The following is a 19,718-nucleotide window of genomic DNA, read 5'->3' as shown; positions in this document are numbered from 1 at the left end:
TCTTATTTCCATTTAGGTATTTTAAAAAATTTACTCATCACTATTTAAGAGTTGATTTTTTGTATTAGAAATACTGTTGAAATACTATTGCTTTAGTCATTCTTCCCTAAGTTCCTTTTCCTGAGAATAAAGGATTGAGCTCATACCTTTGCATAATGATCTAGAGTATTTTAAGCTTGGCATGTTCAAACCTGGCTGACTGGATTAATAATGTGGACAAACTAGCACATTAGAACATTGTTTAAGTCCAAGCCACAAATTGTGCTTCAAATGAACATGGGCATGTATGAAATTAATACTTAAGTCTTGCATAGCACAAACATTGAAAATGCCCATTGTCATGGGTAAGTGATTTTTAGTGAGGCTCCTGCTTTCCAAGCCTATTTCTTCTGCTTTAAGCAGAGCCAAGAACAGAGTCAAGAGAGGGTTTGCTCCTTTGGCACTCCGCTACCTTCTGCTTTCGGCAGAGAAAAAGGCTGATGTTTTACTTCTTAAACTCTTACCATATGGAAAGTTTCTATAAATAAACTTTGGATTTATGATTGAACTTCTAAATTTGTAACCTCAACTAAAGCCAATATAAATACCTATTTAAACATGCATATTACATTCAGAACTGTGGCACTGTTTCAGTGAGAAAGGTCACAGCACAATACCTACGTGATCAATTCTGTTAATTTCTCCTATCTCAGTTGGCCTGGATGAGGATCTTGTTTTGTTGTAAAGCAAAAAGTAGACAGCTGGTAGTTTTTAGCGAATCTACTTTGACTTTGTTGCGCATGAATTGTTGGTATAATTATGTAGCAGACATACTGGTATTCATGAAAATGTAAAAGTGGGTTAGATTTTTGACACACTGAATTGTTTAAATGTACTAAAGGAATTGACTATTTAGAAGAATTCTTTCGTTTTGTAAATTCAAGTCAGTTGGGTCTTCAGTGAACAAGTACATAACAGGTACCTATTATGTGCCAGACAGACACTGTGCTCGGTTTCAGGGGATATCAAATTGTATAAAAGATGTTTCCTGTTCAGACAAGGAAGAGAAAGAAAAAAGGAAACCTGGGGACAATAAAATGTTTTACCATTCTAACAGAGAAATGGACAAATGCCATGTGAGTGTGGTGGAGAGGCACTGAGTAGATTAACTGGGGAATTAGAAAAGGCTTCAGAAAAATGTTTCAAGTGGATATCCTATATAATAAAAGGCTAATATGCAAATAGACTGAGTGGCAGAATGACCGGTCGCTATGATGCGAACTGACCACCAGGGGGCAGACATTCAATGCAGGAGCTGCCCCCTGGTGGTCAGTGCGCTCCCGCAGGGGGAGCGCTGCTCACCCAGAAGCCCTGAGCTGGGCTCATGGCTGGTGAGCACAGTGGTGGTGGTGGGAGCCTCTCCCGCCTCCTGGTCAGTCGGACATACCCTGAGGGCTCCCAGTCTGTGAGAGGTCACAGGTTGGGCTGAGGGACCGCCCCCCCCTCCCCAACCCAGTGCATGAATTTCATGCATCAGGCCTCTAGTTAAATAATAAAAGTTATTTACAACAATAGTTATATTTTATTGAGTACCTACTGTATACTAGGATTAGTTACCTACCAAGGAAAAGGGGTAATATAGTAGGAGAAACAGTGGAACTATTAGAGATTGTATGTCCTAGAAGTAAGAAGTTTGGTTTGGCTAATGGGAAGTGGGAGGGAGATTAGTGGCCACAGCAAAGGCTAGTAAAACTGGGTGGGATCAGATTATGAAGGACCTTAGGTACACTACGTCCCTTCCACCATGTTTTTGTTCTTATTTTCTTAGCTAAAGAGCCTTTCTCCTTACTTTGGCAATGTAACCTATTTTTAAAGATCTAGGTTTATGGTACCTTTTATGTGCAGCTTTTCTCCCTTTTTACCAAAGGTCATTGATTATTTTTTTTTTTTTCAAACTGAATGGTTGTATAAAGAGAATGTGCCTCATAATAGGGCATTTCATTTCTTGAATCATTTCTTGTAGTTTAGTCTGATCTTCACAACTGCTTTCTCAATTCCTAAAGGGCAGAGAATGAATCCTCTTTAACACCTGGTGTGTGCTCAAGAAATGCACAATGAGTAGATGAATATGGAACACAGATATCAACCATTGGGACAGTCCAGCTACAATGTTTGAAATTGCCTACGTTTATTTAAAAGGCATTTTTAACACCAGTGAGAACACTTTTCAGATGTATAGGTCAGTTGTTATTTGGATGTAAAAAGAGTTTACAAGAGTATCTCACAGAATTGCTGTGAGGATTAAATTAATTAATACATGTAAGCACTTAGAACAGTGCCTGGCATATAGTAAGTGCTCAGTTAGTGTTACCCATTGTTTCCCTCTACCTCTTTGGACCTTTGTGCCAGTGACAGAGCTCACCCATAGAAAGGAGATAAGAAACAGCTTATTACCTTTGAAACCAAATACCCTTTAGGAACTGAAAGAACTGCTTAATAGTGTGTGAACATTTATTTTTCTGTTTGTATTTTAGTGACCGAAGGGTGTGATTGGCATGGAATTGAATTTCTTCTGTCTGTGGGAATTGTAAATAAGGTATGTCCTGGGTTTATTTACTCTTTCCTGCCCAAGGTGTTGTTTGTTAGTATTTTCAATTCCACTGAACTAGAAGAGATCAGATTTGATTGTTTAGGGAAATACTCATCATGGTCCTATGGTTTATCTAATATTGTGGACTACATCTAGTATATTGTTAGAATGTATTAAATGTCAAAGAAATAGCCCGACCAATATAAAATATTGGTGACCACAGAACAGAACCATAAATTTACACACACACACACACACACACACACACACACACACTCTTACATACCATGATTAAACCTTAGAAAGCATAGTTCTTGTATTGGAGTCATTATGTTTATAAACCAGCATGGGGTAGTGGGAAGTGACAGGCTAACTAATTCTTCCGGCCATTCTAAAATTCGGTAGCTTCTGTGAATGGTAGGCTAAATGCAACAAAGGGCCTATCTTGACAGTAGCCAGGCCATCACTGACAACTATAAATTTTATTACTGATGACATAATCTGTCCATCTCTAACCACTGGAGTTTAATTTGACATAACATGCTTGTGTTCCTATCTTAAGTATCAGAGCCTGAACAAAACTACACCGGATATAGCGTTGGATCATATATCTATCTTGTGTCAGATGTCCAAAAAAAGAGCTATAGATGGCAGCTTCACCAGCTCTGCAAACTTATTTCTGTCAGAGCATTTTGTGTCAAAGTAAGGGCTAGTGATAGTTCATGTAGTTCTAGTTTTCCATGATTGTAGATATGTGAAGACACCATTGCTTATTGGTGCAGGAGACTTGGATTACTGGGAGAGTGAACTTGATAGCAAAAAAAATAAAAATAAAAATACCCCAACAACATGACAGTACTCCCCCCAAACCTCCAACCTGGAATCCCATGAACTTGTACATGGGATTCCATGGGTTGATGATAATCTTTGGATTCTTGCTACATCTAATCGTAGATGTATAAGGAAAAACAGATGAGCCATTTATATAGCAGAAGGAACATGGTCCTTGGAATTGACTTCCTAGGAAGGGAGACAAAGAAGGTAGATTAAATTTTAATTTCTGCAAACGAATCCCTTTATCACAGTGGTTCTCAACCTTCTGGCCCTTTAAATACAGTTCCTCATGTTGTGACCCAACCATAAAATTATTTTCGTTGCTACTTCATAACTGTAATGTTGCTACTGTTATGAATCGTAATGTAAATATCTGATATGCAGGATGGTCTTAGGCGACCCCTGTGAAAGGGTCGGTCGACCGCCAAAGGGGTCGCGACCCACAGGTTGTGAACCGCTGCTTTATCACAACCAGGCAGCCTGAATTTTCGGGGTCTGTTCTCCTGCTTAATATTGGGGTAATAATAAACAGGAAATATTTCATGGAAATACTATAAGAATTAATGGAAAGGACAGAGAGGGAACTAACATTTCTTGAATGCCTACTAAGGGTTAGACATGGTACTGTAAACGTTCACAATATGTTGTTTTATTGAAATATATAAAGTTCATTGATATTACAAATTTTCGAGTCTAGGTGGAAAATAAGCGAATATCACTATCTTAAACTATTTTGACCTTTATTATAGCCAGTTAGAGAAAATAGAATTATGTATTGGTATATGTTATTTAATTTGTGTCTGCTAGTACATTCTTTTATGGAGAAAGAAAGAAAATACCTACATGAATTAGTAGAGGTTTTTGTTTTTATTTTCTGGGCTTGTTACTGATTTAGCCAAAGGCAGAGAGGAGACTAGCAGGTCTTAAATTAGAGACACCTGTGCTGTTTTGGGAAGTTGAGACTCTTGACCCAGGGTTTGCTGAAGTTGGTGCAGGGGAGGTCAGAGTAGGTTAATATTTTCATAGTTCAAAACAAACGTGAATTGTAGTTGTTTATAGGTGAAGTTTTGCTTGATCTCTAGTGCAGGTGGAGTAAATAAAATGCAGTACTGTTGTTTTTAAGAAACTGCGAAAGTCCCTGAACCAATGCAAATTAATCTACTTCAAAAATACTCCCAAATCCCCCATTTGAATGTTTTGGGTGTTGTCATCATGCTTGTAAAGAAATTACCATACATTATTTTAAAATAGGAAATTAAGTTGAAGTGTTTCTTCTCCTTATTTTACAGTTAAAGTTTCCAAATCTATTGTCTTTCTACTCTTAAGATAGTAAGCTTTTGTGGTCTTAGCAAGATATACAGAGTTACCCAGAGACACAATGCTGTCCTGTATTGGGCTGAAATGGAAACATTACTATTTCTTAACCTGTGAAAACTTCCATTTTCTTTTCTTTTCTTGTCTGTTGAATAAATTACTGTACTTTTCCTCTTGGCTGCTTTTTTTATTTTTTAAGATTTTAAAATTGATTTTTAGAGAGAGAGGGAGGGAAGGGAGAGAGAGGGAGAGGGAGAGGGAGAGGGAGGAAGGGGGGGGAGAGAGAGAGAGAGAGAGAGAGAGAGAAACATTGATGTGAGAGTGAAACTGATTAGCTGCCTCCTGCATGCCCTCTAAGGGATTGAGCCTGAAACCTGGGCATGTGCTCTGACTGGGAATCGAACTGGCAACCTTTCAGTGCATGGGTTGACACCCTACCAATTGAGCCACACCAACCAGGGTGGCTGCTTTATTTTTTTAATCAGAGAAACCTAATGTAATTTTTCTGTCTTGCTTCAGTGAACAGATAAACACAGACATACCTTGTTTAATTGCGCTTCACTTTATTGCACCTTACAGATGTTACATGTTTTATAAATTGAAGGCAAGACCCTCCACCAGCAAAAAGATTACGACTTGCATTAATGTGATATCTGGAATCCTTCATGCAATATCTCTGAGGGATGCCTATACCACTTTAAAAAAACACAGCACTGCTTTACTGAGGTATAATTTATGTACTGTAAAATTTGTCTACTTGAAGTGTAAAGTTCAGTGACTTTTTACTAAATAGTAGAATTGTGTAACCCAGGGTTCCTCAAACTACGGCCCACGGGCCACATGCATATACAAATATTGTATTTGTTCCCATTTTGTTTTTTTACTTCAAAATAAGATATGTGCAGTGTGCATAGGAATTTGTTCATAGGTTTTTTTTAAACTATAGTCCGGCCCTCCAACGGTCTGAGGGACAGTGAACTGGCCCCCTGTTTAAAAAGTTTGAGGACCCTTAGAACTGTTGCCACACTCCACTGTTTCATTTTCAGCACCTCAAAAAGATCCCTTGTAAACACTTTTTAACTTTCTTTAAAGTCATCCACAAATTTTGTTAAGTTCTGCATCAAATTTAATCTTCCTACAAAATTCCCACCACTCTGTCTATTGCATGTCCTCTTTTCCCTCTTTTTTAAAAAACGATTTCATTTTATTTTTTAAAATGTGTTTTTTTAAATTGATTTTTAGAGAGAGAGGAAGGGAAAGGGATAGAGAGAGAAATATTGATGAGAGAGAAATATCATTGATCAGCTGCCTCCTGCATGCCCCCTACTGGGGATGGAGCCTGCAACCTGGGCATGTGCCCTGACTAGAAATTGAACCCCGACTCTTGGTTCCTGCGTTGATGCTCAACCACTGAGCCACATCGGCTGTGCTCCCCTCATTTTTATATATTAGTTTCTTATTACAAGACAAACATATCACTCTTTTGTCATTTTTATTCCATTCTTTCACCACTTTTTAAAAAATGCAGCCTTTCTTGAAAAAAAGAGCTTCAGCTTTTATTCAAAGTTATGTGTGTTTTTTCCTTGGAAGACTTTATTCTATAATGCCTCAGGCCTCTCAATAAAAGCTTTTGCATTATTCTTGGTTTCCTGTTCACTTCATTAGAAATCATATATCTGGTTATTTACCTGTGGATATATGTAGATTAGAAATTTGCTAATTTGGAGAATTGTGCTCGGTACAGATGCTTAGTAAATAAGATAAATGATATTCTGAACTACACTTGAGCTTTTACAAGTTTTATTGGTGTATGAGTTACCTATTTTAGCAAAACAAGTTATTCTAAAACTTGGCAGCTTTAAAAATAATACTGAACATTATCTCACACAGTTTCTGTGGCTCAAGAATCTGGGAGCATCTTCACTGAGTGATACTGGCTCATGAGGTTGCATTCATAAAGACTGTTGGGTCTGTGGTCATCTGAAGGCTTGACTGGGGATGGAGGATTTACTTCCAAGATGGCTCACTCATATGGCTGTTGGCAGAGGGCCTCAATTCCTCACTCTTTCTTGGCTGGAGGCCTCAGTTTCTTACCAGATGGACTTCTCCAGAGGACAGGTTGTTACAGCAACACAGCTGATGTCCTTCTAGAGCAGTGGTTCTCAACCTGTAGTATATAATCTCTGAATTCTTCAAGGAGAATTAAGCCATGTTTTCTCATTTGGGAGAGTAAGGTATTTTCCTGAAAATGCTGAAAACATTGCCATTATGAATATGTGTTAGTAGTGTTAAATTTCTAAAATTAGTATTAGTTGAATGATTTAAACCATTAGTTGAATGGTTTAGTAGTTTAAAAAAATTGGTATTATATTTCTTTAGTAATTTGTGCATCTCCTGGTTGGCAGACGTAACATAATTTGTGCCTGGCATTCCAGTGATTTTTGAATACTGCTTGTACTGTTCTTTCTTTTTCTTCTTTTTGAAGACCAAATGGTATTCTTTTGGCAGATTAATAAGATTATATTTAGTATGTAATTATAACTTGTTGTAGCTTGTTTCACTTGAACTTAATTTAGGACTTCAACAAAGGGAACATAAGTATTCTCAGCTTCCTAGGGCAGTGATTTTCAACATTTTTTTAAAAAAATATATTTTATTGATTTTTTTACAGAGAGGAAGGGAGAGGGATAGAGAGCTAGAAACATCGATCAGCTGCCTCCTACACACCTCCCACTGGGGATGTGCCCGCAACCAAGGTACATGCCCTTGACCGGAACCGAACCTATTGTTGTGTTGGCTATTGTCTTTTTTTAATTTGATAGTCTAAGGCAGTGGTTGGCAAACCACGGCTCTTGAGCCACATGCGGCTCTTTGGCCCCTTGAGTGTGGCTCTTCCACAAAATACCACGTGCAGGCGCGCACGTACAGTGTGATTGAAACTTCGTTGCCCATGCGCAGAAGTCGGTTTTCGGAAAGGAGATAGACAAGTATACAAGACGAGTGTGGATGGGAGAGTTGGAAGGGGTCGACCTCAGCGAACGTACCTCAATCAGATTGAGGGTGTTTTTAGCAAAGGCCAGCTTAGGAGTACCCTAATTAATAACAATGTACCTACCTATATAGTTTAAGTTTAAAAAATTTGGCTCTCAAAAGAAATTTCAACCCTCGTACTGTTGATATTTGGCTCTGTTGACTAATGAGTTAGCCGACCACTGGTCTAAGTGAAAAGAGATCAGTGCCCTTGACTAAACAGTCAGGTATTGTATGTTTAAAAATTCTTGCAGCACACTGGTGGAAAATTGCTGTCCTAGGGCAGGGTTTCTCAAACTATTTTGCTGTGACCTATAATTGGAGACATTTTATATTAGGACCCATAAGTATACAGATATCTGAAACAAAAGTTTCATAAAATTATACTTACTACAAAAGTGGTATAATCTGTCTGCTTTACTACTGCCCTTGGCTAAGCCACCTTCATCTCTCTTAAATTTCTCCAATAGCCTCCTGATTGTACTTCCTGTTCCCGCCACCCAGCTCTCTTCTCCTTTCTGCTGTCTGAATGATGATTTAAAAATATTAATCAGCCCTGAGTGAAGGGGCTCAGTTGGATGCAGTGTTGTCCTATGCACCAAAGGTGATGGGTTTGATTCCTGGTCAGGGTGCTTACGGGAGCAACTGATAGATGTTTCTGTCTCCCTTCTTCTCTCTAAAATCAATTAATAATTTAAAAAATGGTTTTTGGGTCATAATATCTCACTGATTATTGCTTTTTGTTATAAATCTAGCCTATGCAATTTTTAAAACCTTATGTAATGTTTTAATAAAAATTAAAGAATTAAAAATTAAAGTAGTAATTATTGACCTTAGGTATCTAGAACAAATTATACCATGGATTCCTCTTACTCAGTAGCATTGAGGCCTAAACAGTCTTCTCATCCCTGTTTTCTTGTTTGTTATCCTCACAATCCTGCTATACTCATTTTAATTCCAGTGCATTTCTTGGCCCATTTTATTGATCTACTTTTCCTTTCAGATTGGCAGAAATGATAGCTGTGCTGGATTTTATTGTAACTCTTATTTATAAGCCAGTGTGAGATGTTTGTCATTTTAAAAGACAAGCTAGTTTAGCTTAAAAATGGCGGCAGAGTAGGAGGATGCTGCATGGACCTGCTCCTAGGAACAAGCTGGAATTACAATTGAAATATGAAAAGGCTTCCTGAATAATCAACGGAAAACTCATAGGAGAGAACCCTGATACCCAAGGACTGAATAGAGACTGGTAGGAGGGGCGGAGGCGCGAAAGGACTGGCTGGGCACCCACTGACGGCAACTGAAGTCCCCAAGAGATATCTCAGCTGTGGGATGGTGCCACTGAGAACTCTGGGATTTAATCCCGAAGCTGGGCTCCCCAGCAGAGAGCACCAAACTGAGGAGGGTACCCACATAACATCTAGCTGTGAAAAGCAGTGGAGTGCTATCTGCCAGGGAGTGGCAGCTGAAAGTTCAGGCATCCTCTTAAAGGGCCAATGCACAAAAATTCCCTGTGGAGCCACCCACCTTGTGCTCTGGCAGAGGGAGGGTGAAGTGGACTGCTGGAGCGGTGAGAGCAGAACCCAGGACTGGGGACTTGGGGAATAGAGCCCAGAAGGCAGATATCCCAAGTTTCCTGGGCTGAGTCATTCCCTCACACAGTGCAGGACATCTTTCCCACATAGACATCTGCCTTGCCTGGGGGGAAGACAGTTGACATTTATTCGAAAGCACCTTGCCCTGAGGCCACTTAAGAGATTAAAAGTAATGATTAGCCTCCAGGCAGGAGCAACTGCCCCACCCTGTTGAAAAAACTCTGGCCACATCTGAGGACGATTCCCTGGGGGCAATTCAAGTTGGAATCCTATTAGTCTATAGCAGGGGTCCTCAAACTACGGCCCTCAGGCCACATGCAAATACAAATATTGTATTTGTTCCCGTTTTGTTTTTTTACTTCAAAATAAGATATGTGCAGTGTGCATAGGAATTTGTTCATAGTTTTTTTTTAAACTATAGTCAGGCCCTCCAACGGTCTGAGGGACAGTGAACTGGCCCCCTGTTTAAAAAGTTTGAGAACCCCTGGTCTATAGACAGGGGATCGCAAACCCAAACAGACAACCAAAATGAGGAAACAAAGAAACAACCCCCAAATGTAAGAACTAGAGAATTTTCCAGAAGAAATAAATGAATCAGAGATAAGAAATGTATCTGAAACAGAGTTGAGTAATGATGTTAAAAATGCTCAACAGTATGAAAAAACATATAGTAATTATGAAAAAAGAACAGTCTGAGATAAAGAATGACATAACACAAATAAAGAACATTGGAAGGAATACACAGCAGATTAGTGGAAGCTGAGGATTGAATCAGTGAACTAGAAGACAGTTGAAAATATCACTCAATTAGAGAATCAAAAAGAAAAAACAAAAACAGGAGGACAGCTTAAGGGAGCTGTGGGACAATGTGAAATATAACAATATTAGAATAGTAGGTATGTCAGGAGAGGCAGAAAGGGAGAAAGGAATAAAGAAGGTGTTTGAAGAAATAATGGTAGAAAACTTCCTTAACCTGGTAAAGGAAACAGTTACATCAGTTCAGGAGGCACAGAGAACCCAAACAAGAAGGACCCAAACAGACCCATGCCCAGACACATCATAATTAAAATGCCAAAAATTAAAGACAGAGAATCTTAAAGGCAGCAAGAGAAAAGAAAACTGTTACCTACAAAGGAGTTCCCATAAGGCTGCCACCTGATTTCTCATCAGAAACTCTACAGGCCAGAAGGGAATGGCATGAAGTACTCAAAGTAGTGGAAAGCAAGGATCTGAGACCAAGATTACTATATCCAGCAAGGCTATCATTCAAAATAGATGGTCAAATAAAGACCTTCCCAGACAAAAAAAGGCTAAAGGAGTTCCTCACCACCAAGCCAGCATTACAAGAAAAGCTAAAGGGATTGCTGTAAGGGATTGCTGAGAAGAAGAAACAGAGGGAGAAACCTAGCAGTACAGAATTAAAATGGCTATACATAAGTACCTCTCAATAATAACCCTAAGTATAAATGGATTAAATGCTCCAATCAAAAGGTGTAGGGTAGCTGAATGGATACAAAAACATGACCCAACTAAATGCCGTCTACAAGAGACCCACCTCAAAACAAAAGACACACACAGGATAAAAGTAAAGGGATGGGAAAAAATCTTGCATGCAAATGGAAAAGAAAAAAAAGCTGGAGTAGCAATATTCATATCTGACAAAATAGACTTTAAAAGCATCATGCTAAGCGAAATAACCCAGTTGGAGAAAGATAAATATCATATGATCTCATTCATTTGTAGAATACAATGAACAACATAAACTAATGAACAAAAATAGAGCCAGAGGGGGGAAAATATTTTAGAATATAATAGAAGTAATCCTGTTATTTGCAGATTTTTAATATTTCCTACAATTTTTGTGGTATCATACTATGTTAGTACAGTTTGGGTAATATTATTATACTTAAAACCCTTTTATTCTTGAAATATTAATGTTTATTCTATGTAATATATGTAAGATCATTTTTCTTGAATAATTGTTTATTGCATGTAACATCATATTTAAAATAGTTTTTCTTGAGACATTAATGTTTATTGCATGTAACATTATATTTAAGATTGTTTTTCTTGAAATATTAAGGTTTACTGCATGTAACATATTTAAAATTGTTTTTCTTGAAAGAAAAAAAAAAGACAAGCTAGTTTGCTGAGCCAGACAGCCTGGAATCCTCCACACCTATTTCATTATTTGTTTACAGAAAAGGAAGATGGTAATGTTGAAATGCTGAGTTGAGAGTCAGGAGTCGGGGTTTTCCTCCTGGCTTTGCCACTTAATTCATTTGGTGACGTTGAGCAAATTGCTTATAACTTTTCTGAGCTTTAGTTTCTTAATCTGCTGAAATCATTGGATACTGTAGATTTCTTCAAACCCTAAAATTCAGCAATTCTGCTATCTTTTTTATGAGGTTTTGAGACAAAGGAAGAGTCTATTTTTCTACTCTGCCATCCTGATTTTCTCTCATCTGTTGTAATCTGAATGCCTAGAAGAAAGTAAATTTTAATTGATCATACTCAATTATTGTGATAGAATAATTACAGAATTGTGATGATAAATAGTCTGGACATATAAAGTACTATGCAGATGGCAAATAATTATATATACCACTGGGGGGAGGGTGTAAAAAATGGATATAGGCAGTCACTTCATGTACACTTTCTGTGAACTGGTCTGTGGTCACGATTGTATGGTCCACCTAGAAAGCCTTTTGGGCAATGCTTTATTACACTTTCCTTGAGTTGCAAGGCTAATTTCTTGCAGCATTCTTTGTTTTGTGCCTTGAATGTGTGTTATTCACCCAGAGGTAAAGCTGGGAAGTTCATTGGTTTGAGGGTTGGAATCTCTCTCCTCTTTCATCTTGAGGCAGTTTTGCAGGAGAATTTAACACCAGAAAAGATAAGGTTACTAAAGTTATGACTGCCCTGTTTGTGAGCAGAGTCCCTGGTGTCACATAGGGAGCTGTGGTTTCCTTATTATATATTTTCTTTTTCATTAAACATTTTCTCTGAGATGCTGATGAGCTGTCCTGTACCTATATTTGCTTTCAAGTTATTGGGAGGATTGGTAGATATCTGTTGAAGTCCTATGAAAATAGGTAAAACAAGGCTTTGACGTTTTAATCAGGTAGAGTTGTTTGGTGGCACTCAGATTCTTCAGACTATTTGTTAAATGCTTTTTACCTCATTCAGTGAAAGAGATAGAACATGTGCCCTAAAATCTCTTAGCTGCTTCAGTCCAGTGAGGCACTTACCATTATGGTGCCTAACTAAGGTCACTGTGTTCAGTTCGACCCTATGTAATCCTAACCAGATTGCCATCAGCCTTGTATTCAAACAGAAAGAACAGGGATGTGGGTACTGGGTGTCTCTATAACAAAATGAATTTTTTGGGCAAGTACAATTGTAATCTCAAAGAAGCTAATTGTATTCATGTTGTTAGGTAGGCTTATCCTGATTTGTGAACAAATTGTGTCTTTTCCCAAATGAATCAAAGTTACTCTGACTTCCATAGTAGAGCAGGGTGTGTGTGTGTGTGTGTGTGTGTGTAAGTGTAAGTGCTCACCACTTCCCACTTTATTAAGCCAATGCCACATATGTTATGCTCTTTCTCATGAAGCAGCCTACTCCTGGCACCAAGTTCTGTATTAGGATTATATTCAACAATTTGTGACCAAAAAAATATAAAATAAATAGTGACTTAAACATGCTATAAATTTATTTTTCTGTTACATTAAAGAAGTCCAGAGATGGGTAACCCAAGGCTGGCGTGGTGCTCCACAATGTCAGGGAACCAGTTTCTTTCTATTTTTCTTACTCTGTCATTCTCAACATGTGGCTTCTTCCTCATAGTGTAAGATGGCTGCTTGCCCTCCAGCACCTCATCCACATTCCAGCCAGCAGGAAGGAGGGAAGTCCAAAGAATGATGTACCCAATTCCTTTACGGACATTTTTTTGAAATCACATTTTATACTTTTATTCATGTCCCACTGGCATGACCACACCTAACTGCCCGAGAGGCTGGGAAATGCAGTCTTCATTCTGGCATGCAATTAGCTAAAGCTCAGGTGTTCTGTTACTAAGGAAGAAGGGGAAAGTGGACTTTGGGCAACAACCTCCAGTACCTGCCATGTGATCCAGATGAGGTTCTTTTACTTCCTGCTTATTGATATTCTCTAATTTTTAAAACTGTTCATAATTTTCTTCCCATTGTATTCTTTTTCTTCATGCTAAGGCTTTTTGAGTTATTACCTTTAGATGCTTTCTTCTTTTTTAGATATAGATCATAAATGTGCTTCCCTTCGCCTTGGTTAAATTTAGAACCTTTTCACTTTAAGATATGCCACCAAGCTATTTGAAAATTTTCATGCTGATGTGCATTTACCTTTTTTTTGCTATTCTTATTATACTTGTTGCCTACACAGATGACTTCAATATGCACTGCACTGACTGCTGAGTGCTGCAGCTATGTCTTAGCATTTTATAAATTCTATACTAATTGCTCTTAATGTAGGTGTAATGTGGAAACTCCTGCAGTGTTGAGAACACTTTGTTGTATTATTTGCCTTGTTTGAGAAATGGGTTTCTTTGCTTCTACTCTCTCTTCCTTTTTTATTCTGAAGCTTTAAGTATAATTGTAATAAAGTTAAAATTGTATTATTTCTAATAAAGTAAAATGTAACCGATATTACTTACATTTTACTTTATTAGAAATTTTCAGCACCTTTTTAAGAAATATTAATTTGCTGAGAGTAATATTATTTGAAACAAGAGGCCATGAGAAGGGGAGAATAATGAGCCATGACTTAGAAGCTGTTTTTATTTAATTTGCTGAGATTCATTATGTTTCCAGAGGTTCTATGTTGAGTGAAACCTTTAATGACAATAAAAAACTGAAAATGCATTTTAAAGCACAGACTCTATACCTGTATGCTGTGAAGGTAATGTGAAGAGCCAGTGCTTTTGTATGGTAACTGATCTTGCCTGAGTAGATTGTTTTAATTAATAAGTTAGCTTATGTAATTAAAGTGTAATCAGAAAAATAATTGGTGAGTTTGACGGTGATATAATGAGGTGTTTCAGCTCTAATGCTTCAGTGCTGTCATAGGTGTGTACGTTGCCCTGAGGGTCCCTCATTGTAGCACCCATTGTTGCCTGGCCTCTTCTGTCTTGAATGTACAAGGGTGGGTTGCTGTATTTGGGTGTTCTACAAAATTGCAACAGTTTCTGGACTTTTTTTCTCTTTTTATGGCAAGATATTTCATTCCAGTGGTTTAAAATATTTGATCAGGAATTTAGGAAAATATTCATGGCTCCTTTTATAAAAAGGGAGCAGAGTTTTAAGATATGGAAAGAGAGCTCATTGAGAAACCTAAGGATATGAGGCTCTGCCACCGGAAAATAGGGCTTCTCTTCAAATGCTTCATTGTAGTGTGGAAACAAAGCACAATACTGTAAATGTCTTCCCTTTCCCCTAACTGCATCCTAGGTGAGGTTCGTCTCAACACGTTTTCATTCCAAAGTTAGTATGTTCAAAATATTTCATACTATTCATTCCTGAACAAGATCACTATGGCAGATTTCTATACTGTGGCTTGTCAACATTTCAGGTTGTCCTGGCTTATTGAATGTAAGGTTTTAGTGTAAGAGTGAAAGTGACAGAAGAATTAAAAATTATCTCACAACAGATTACATAATTTTGTAGGTGAATACACAAAATATGTTTAGATCCTATTTAAATTTATTTAGTTTTTTATACATAGCATGTGGGTTTCTAAATATCCCTCATCCATTCTTTAGAGAAGACATCTCTAAAAGACAGAATTCCACATTTAAAAATTGGAATGCATTTGAACATCATAGAAGAGGGATTAGAAATCATAAAGAAAGCATGTCTGTAATGTTTGTGGGTATGAATATATTCAAGGAATGTAACCAAGTCATTTTTCCAAAATAATGCTTTACATTTCAAGCAACCTTTTCTTCTTTTTTTAAAATACATTTTTATTGATTTCAGAGAGGAAGGAAGAGGGAGAGAGAGATAGAAACATCAATGATGAGAGAGAATCATTGATTGGCTGCCTCCTGCACGTCCCCCTATTGGGGATCAAGCCCGCAACCAGAGCATGTGCCCTTGACCAGAATTGAACCCAGGACCCTTCAGTCTGCAGGTTGACGCTTTATCCACTGAGCCAAACTGGCTAGGGCTCAAGCAGCCTTTTCTTAGGAAGGGGGGAGTTTGGGGAGAAGGGGGTTAAGGCAAAGTTGTCAAATTTCTGTTAAATGTTTGTAACACAATACCACCTTATAGTTAAACTCTGTGTACTTTTTACAGTAACTTTTCATAAGATCCTTTAAGATAGTAACAACAAATTTTATTCAAAGTGACTTGCTCAAGATCATATTTACCAAATTTGGTTATATGATGTATTGAGATATGAGTCACATATCATAACTTTTTCCAAAACATTATTGCAGTTATTACTAGAAGGCCAGGCAGAATGGTAAATTACACCAAACTCAAAGTCAGGCTGAAGACTGAGGTGAACAAGTTCCCCTACAATCTCTTCTCTCCACAGCTGCCAAAGTGTTTTTAAAAACATATGTCAGATTATATCACTCCATTGCTTCTAACCTCCCAGTGCTGTGGTCAGCAAACTGTGGCTCGCAAGCCACATGCGGCTCTTTGGCCCCTTGAGTGTGGCTCTTCCTAAGCCTTAGGAGTACCCTAATTAAGTTAATAACAATGTACCTACCTATATAGTTTAAGTTTAAAAAATTTGGCTCTCAAAAGAAATTTCAATCGTTGTACTGTTGATATTGGCTCTGTTTACTAATGAGTTTGCCGACCACTGACCCAGTGGAATCCAGTTTTTCTTATTATATATTTCTCCCCCACTGCTGTATTCTCTGGCTGTGCTGGTCTTTCATTTCATTGAAGATGCCAAACTCATTCCCACTTCATGGCCCTTGAATTTGCACATGCTGTTTCCTCTGCATGGCTGGCTTCTTGTCAAACTCTGGTAGAGTCAGATTATGTGGTGTTATGGACATGGATTCTAATCATATTCCTGATTAACCACTTTTAAGTTACTTAACTTCACAATGCCTTTGTTTCCTCAATTGTAAAAAAAAAAAAAAAAAAGGGTAATGCAGGGTGGGACAAAAGTAGGGTTACAGTTGTTTATAGGGGAAATAATACAATAATTAAAAAATAATAATCCTATCTAATAATAGACAAACATGGTAATTGACCATACCTCCACTACGCTTCCCATTGGCTAATCAGCACGATATGCAAATTAACTGCCAACAAAAGATGGCGGCCGGCAGCTGAAGCAAACATGAGGCTTGCTTGCTCCAGTGATGGAGGAAGCCAGGGTTCCCCGCCTGCCGCGGACCAGCTCTGAGTTCCGGAAGCAACAATGTTTCAATTATAGAAGCTAAACAAACCCCAAATACCTGCTTTCAGCCAGCTGGGGCCTCAGAGCTTAGAGTGCCAGTGATGGCAACAGAGTTTCAATTATAGAAGCTAAACAAACCCAGATACCTGCTTCCAGCCAGCCACGGCCTCAGAGCAGGAGCCGGGCCTCAGAGCTGGAGCCGGCTTTCAGCCCCAGTGACAGCCATAGAAGGTAAATAAATCCCAGAATAAAAAAAAGAAAAAAAAGAGGCTGGGAGCTTCAGTCGCCCGCCAGCCTGAAAACGACCCTCATCCCCTCACCCAGACTGGTCAGGCACCCCAGTGGAGATCCCCACCCTGAAGGGGGTGTGACCAGCTGCAAACAGCTATCAGCCCGTCATCCAGGCTGGCCAGGCAACCAAGTGGGACCCCCACCCTGATCCGGATCACCCTTCAGGGCAAACCAGCCGGTCCCCACCTGTGCACCAGGCCTCTATCCTATATAGTAAAAGGGTACTATGCAAACTGACCCTAACAGCAGAAAGACTGGGAATGACTGGTCACTATGACACACACTGACCACCAGGGGACCGACGCTCAATGCAGGAGCTGCCCTCTGGTGGTCAGTGCACTCTCACAGCAGGGAGCTCTGCTCAGCCACAAGCCAGGCTGATGGCTGCCAGTACAGCAGTGGTGGTGGGAGCCTCTCCTGCCTCCTCAGCAGCGCTAAGGATGTCTGACTGCAGCTTAGGTCTGCTCCCCGCTGGCAAATGGACATCCCCCGAGGGCTGCCGGATTGCCAGAGGGATGTCTGATTGCCATCTTAGGCCCAATCCCCCCTGGGAGTAGGCCTATGCCAGCAAGTGGTCACCCCCAAGGGATCCCAGACTGTGAGAGGGCACAGGCTGGGCTGAGGGACCCCTACCCCCGAGTGCACAAATTTTTGTGCACCGGGCCTCTAGTACAATAATAAACTCTTGTGTTTTGCATACTCACAACTGTAAGCTTACTTTTGCCACACCCTGTATAAGTATATATCTCTTCAGTGTTGTGAAGATTGAATTCATACACATAAAGTGCCTCACTTATAGGAAGTGTTCATTAAGTGTTGGCTATTATTCAATCTCAGTTCAGATACCACATCCTCAATGAGACCTTTCTTGACCATTTAATCTAAATTAGCCATCCTTCCCCACACACACACACACACATAATATAGTTACCTGAAATTATTTTACTGTATATTTATTTACTTTTATTTACATGTGTCTCCCACTATCATGTAAGCTTCATGAAAGCAGGGGTATTTTCTGTTTATTGCACTCCCAGTGCCTAGAACAATGCTTGATAGATATCTATTTATTGAGTGAACTAATGGAAGTCAGGTCCACCCCATAAAATCTTAGGTGATGTAAGACTGAAAGTTAAGAGATGTTAAGAGAAGATGTTCCCATGTGTACCCAAAACCATTAGGTTATGTTCTAAGCCAGTGATTTTCAACTGGTGTGCTGCAGAATTTTTGGAACATGCAATACCTAATTGTTTAGTCAGGGGCGCACTGACTCTTTTCCTTTAGATTATCAAATAAAAAAATGGCAACAGCCAATACAACCATAGCCATCTGGTGTGAGTGAATCAAAATAATACTTTTATTTTGTCAGATTAAAAAAATATTTTTTGTTGTGCTGCAGAATTTTTGTAATTAGTTTATGTATGCCATGAGATGAAAAAGGTTGAAAATCGCTGTTCTAAGTTATGGATATCTGGTAGGGGCTTGTCAAGATGGTGTAGAGGTAATCAATAGAGAAGGAATTGAGCCTGGAGATAAAGTATATATTTTACTTTTCTTTTGTTTTTATTTATTTTGCCTGCTTCCAGCTGTTAAGTTCATGTCCTTTTATATGAGCCCTTGAGCTTTCTTGTGTCTTTAAGTTTGGGGACAGCTGGTTGCCCCTCAGCATTATAAAGTTACAGCTTTATTGAGCTTCTAAAATAATGTGAGTAGAAAGTACTGATACGAAATTAGATACTCAGCTGTATATGATAATTTTAGGAGTCAGAGGGATGGTTTAAGATCCAGAGTAGGCAATCTGAGACTGGGAATTCCTGAGTTATGAACAGTCAGGTTTGATAGCATTTTTTTTATTCCCTTATATTAATACCTCTGTCTCTTTCTCTTCCAACTTTTTTCTGTTGTTCTCTTCCTATTTGTGTATTTTTGTTTGTTTCTGTCATTGTACCTTCATTTCCCTCTTTTCCTTCTCATGTACCTAATGAAAACTCAAATGACATTAGGTAAATGATTTGGCTTTGGCTCCTGGACCCAACATCCAAAATCAAATTTATCATCTTCTCAGATAAAATTCCTTCTCCTTTTCCCCATGTTTCTATTAGCAGAATCATCATTCTGACAGTCACTGTAGGTATCATCTTTGACACTTCCCTTTCCTTTACTTCCATATCCAGATACAGACCCATCCTATCACATATACATTTTGTCTCATTCATTCAACACTAATTCAACAAAAATTTGAGTTCCTGCTCTGTGCCAGGTTATGTTGTGTGGCAGTTCCCTTTTTACATTTACTACCCAAATTCAGGATCTCAACATGTTATACTTTGCCTGTTGAGGTAGCTTTGTAACTTTCTCTCCAACCTCATATTCCTTTTTTTCCAACCCAGTATTGTATTTACTCCACTGTCAGATTAATTTTCTAAAGCATGGTTTGACCATGTCATTCCCTGCTTTCTAGAGCTAAACTCAGGTTGCCATTCTAGGTGCATCTCATGTAACTTGTACTTGAGTCATGTCACCTACCAAATTGGATTGCCCTTTTAGAACATTCTCTGCACTTTCTCACATCAATGTTTTTCTTCATGATGTTCTGTCTCCTGGAAGAATATAAACTTCCTGAAGACAGGAACTTTGTTTTAATTACTGTATTATCCTCAGCACCCCAAACAGTATCTGGCATC

The 19,718-nt window shown here is 38.7% G+C and overlaps 1 protein-coding gene across 7 annotated transcripts in view; it reads left to right on the top strand.

The window, feature by feature from the left end:
- The window catches only part of MRTFA (myocardin related transcription factor A), a 195,634-nt gene that overhangs the window by 41,713 nt on the left and 134,203 nt on the right, over window positions 1-19,718 (top strand). For 3 of the 7 annotated variants that reach the window (XM_036297946.1, XM_036297938.1, XM_036297941.1), the window contains one exon: window positions 2,514-2,575. Coding sequence is in view for 5 of the 7 variants with exons in the window: in XM_036297938.1 (XP_036153831.1) it covers window positions 2,514-2,575 (62 nt within the window). In the remaining 2 variants the exon portion in view is untranslated. Of the gene's footprint in view, window positions 1-2,513; window positions 2,576-5,296; window positions 5,444-11,533; window positions 11,556-19,718 lie in introns of those variants that run through there. The other 4 variants (XM_036297939.1, XM_036297940.1, XM_036297942.1 and 1 more) reach the window with 3 other exon arrangements.

This window comes from Myotis myotis, unplaced genomic scaffold, assembly GCF_014108235.1.
Source record: "Myotis myotis isolate mMyoMyo1 unplaced genomic scaffold, mMyoMyo1.p scaffold_m19_p_3, whole genome shotgun sequence".
NCBI classification, from domain to species: domain Eukaryota; kingdom Metazoa; phylum Chordata; class Mammalia; order Chiroptera; family Vespertilionidae; genus Myotis; species Myotis myotis.
Note: the sequence above shows the minus strand (reverse complement) of the source record. Positions and strands in the feature narration are given on the sequence as shown.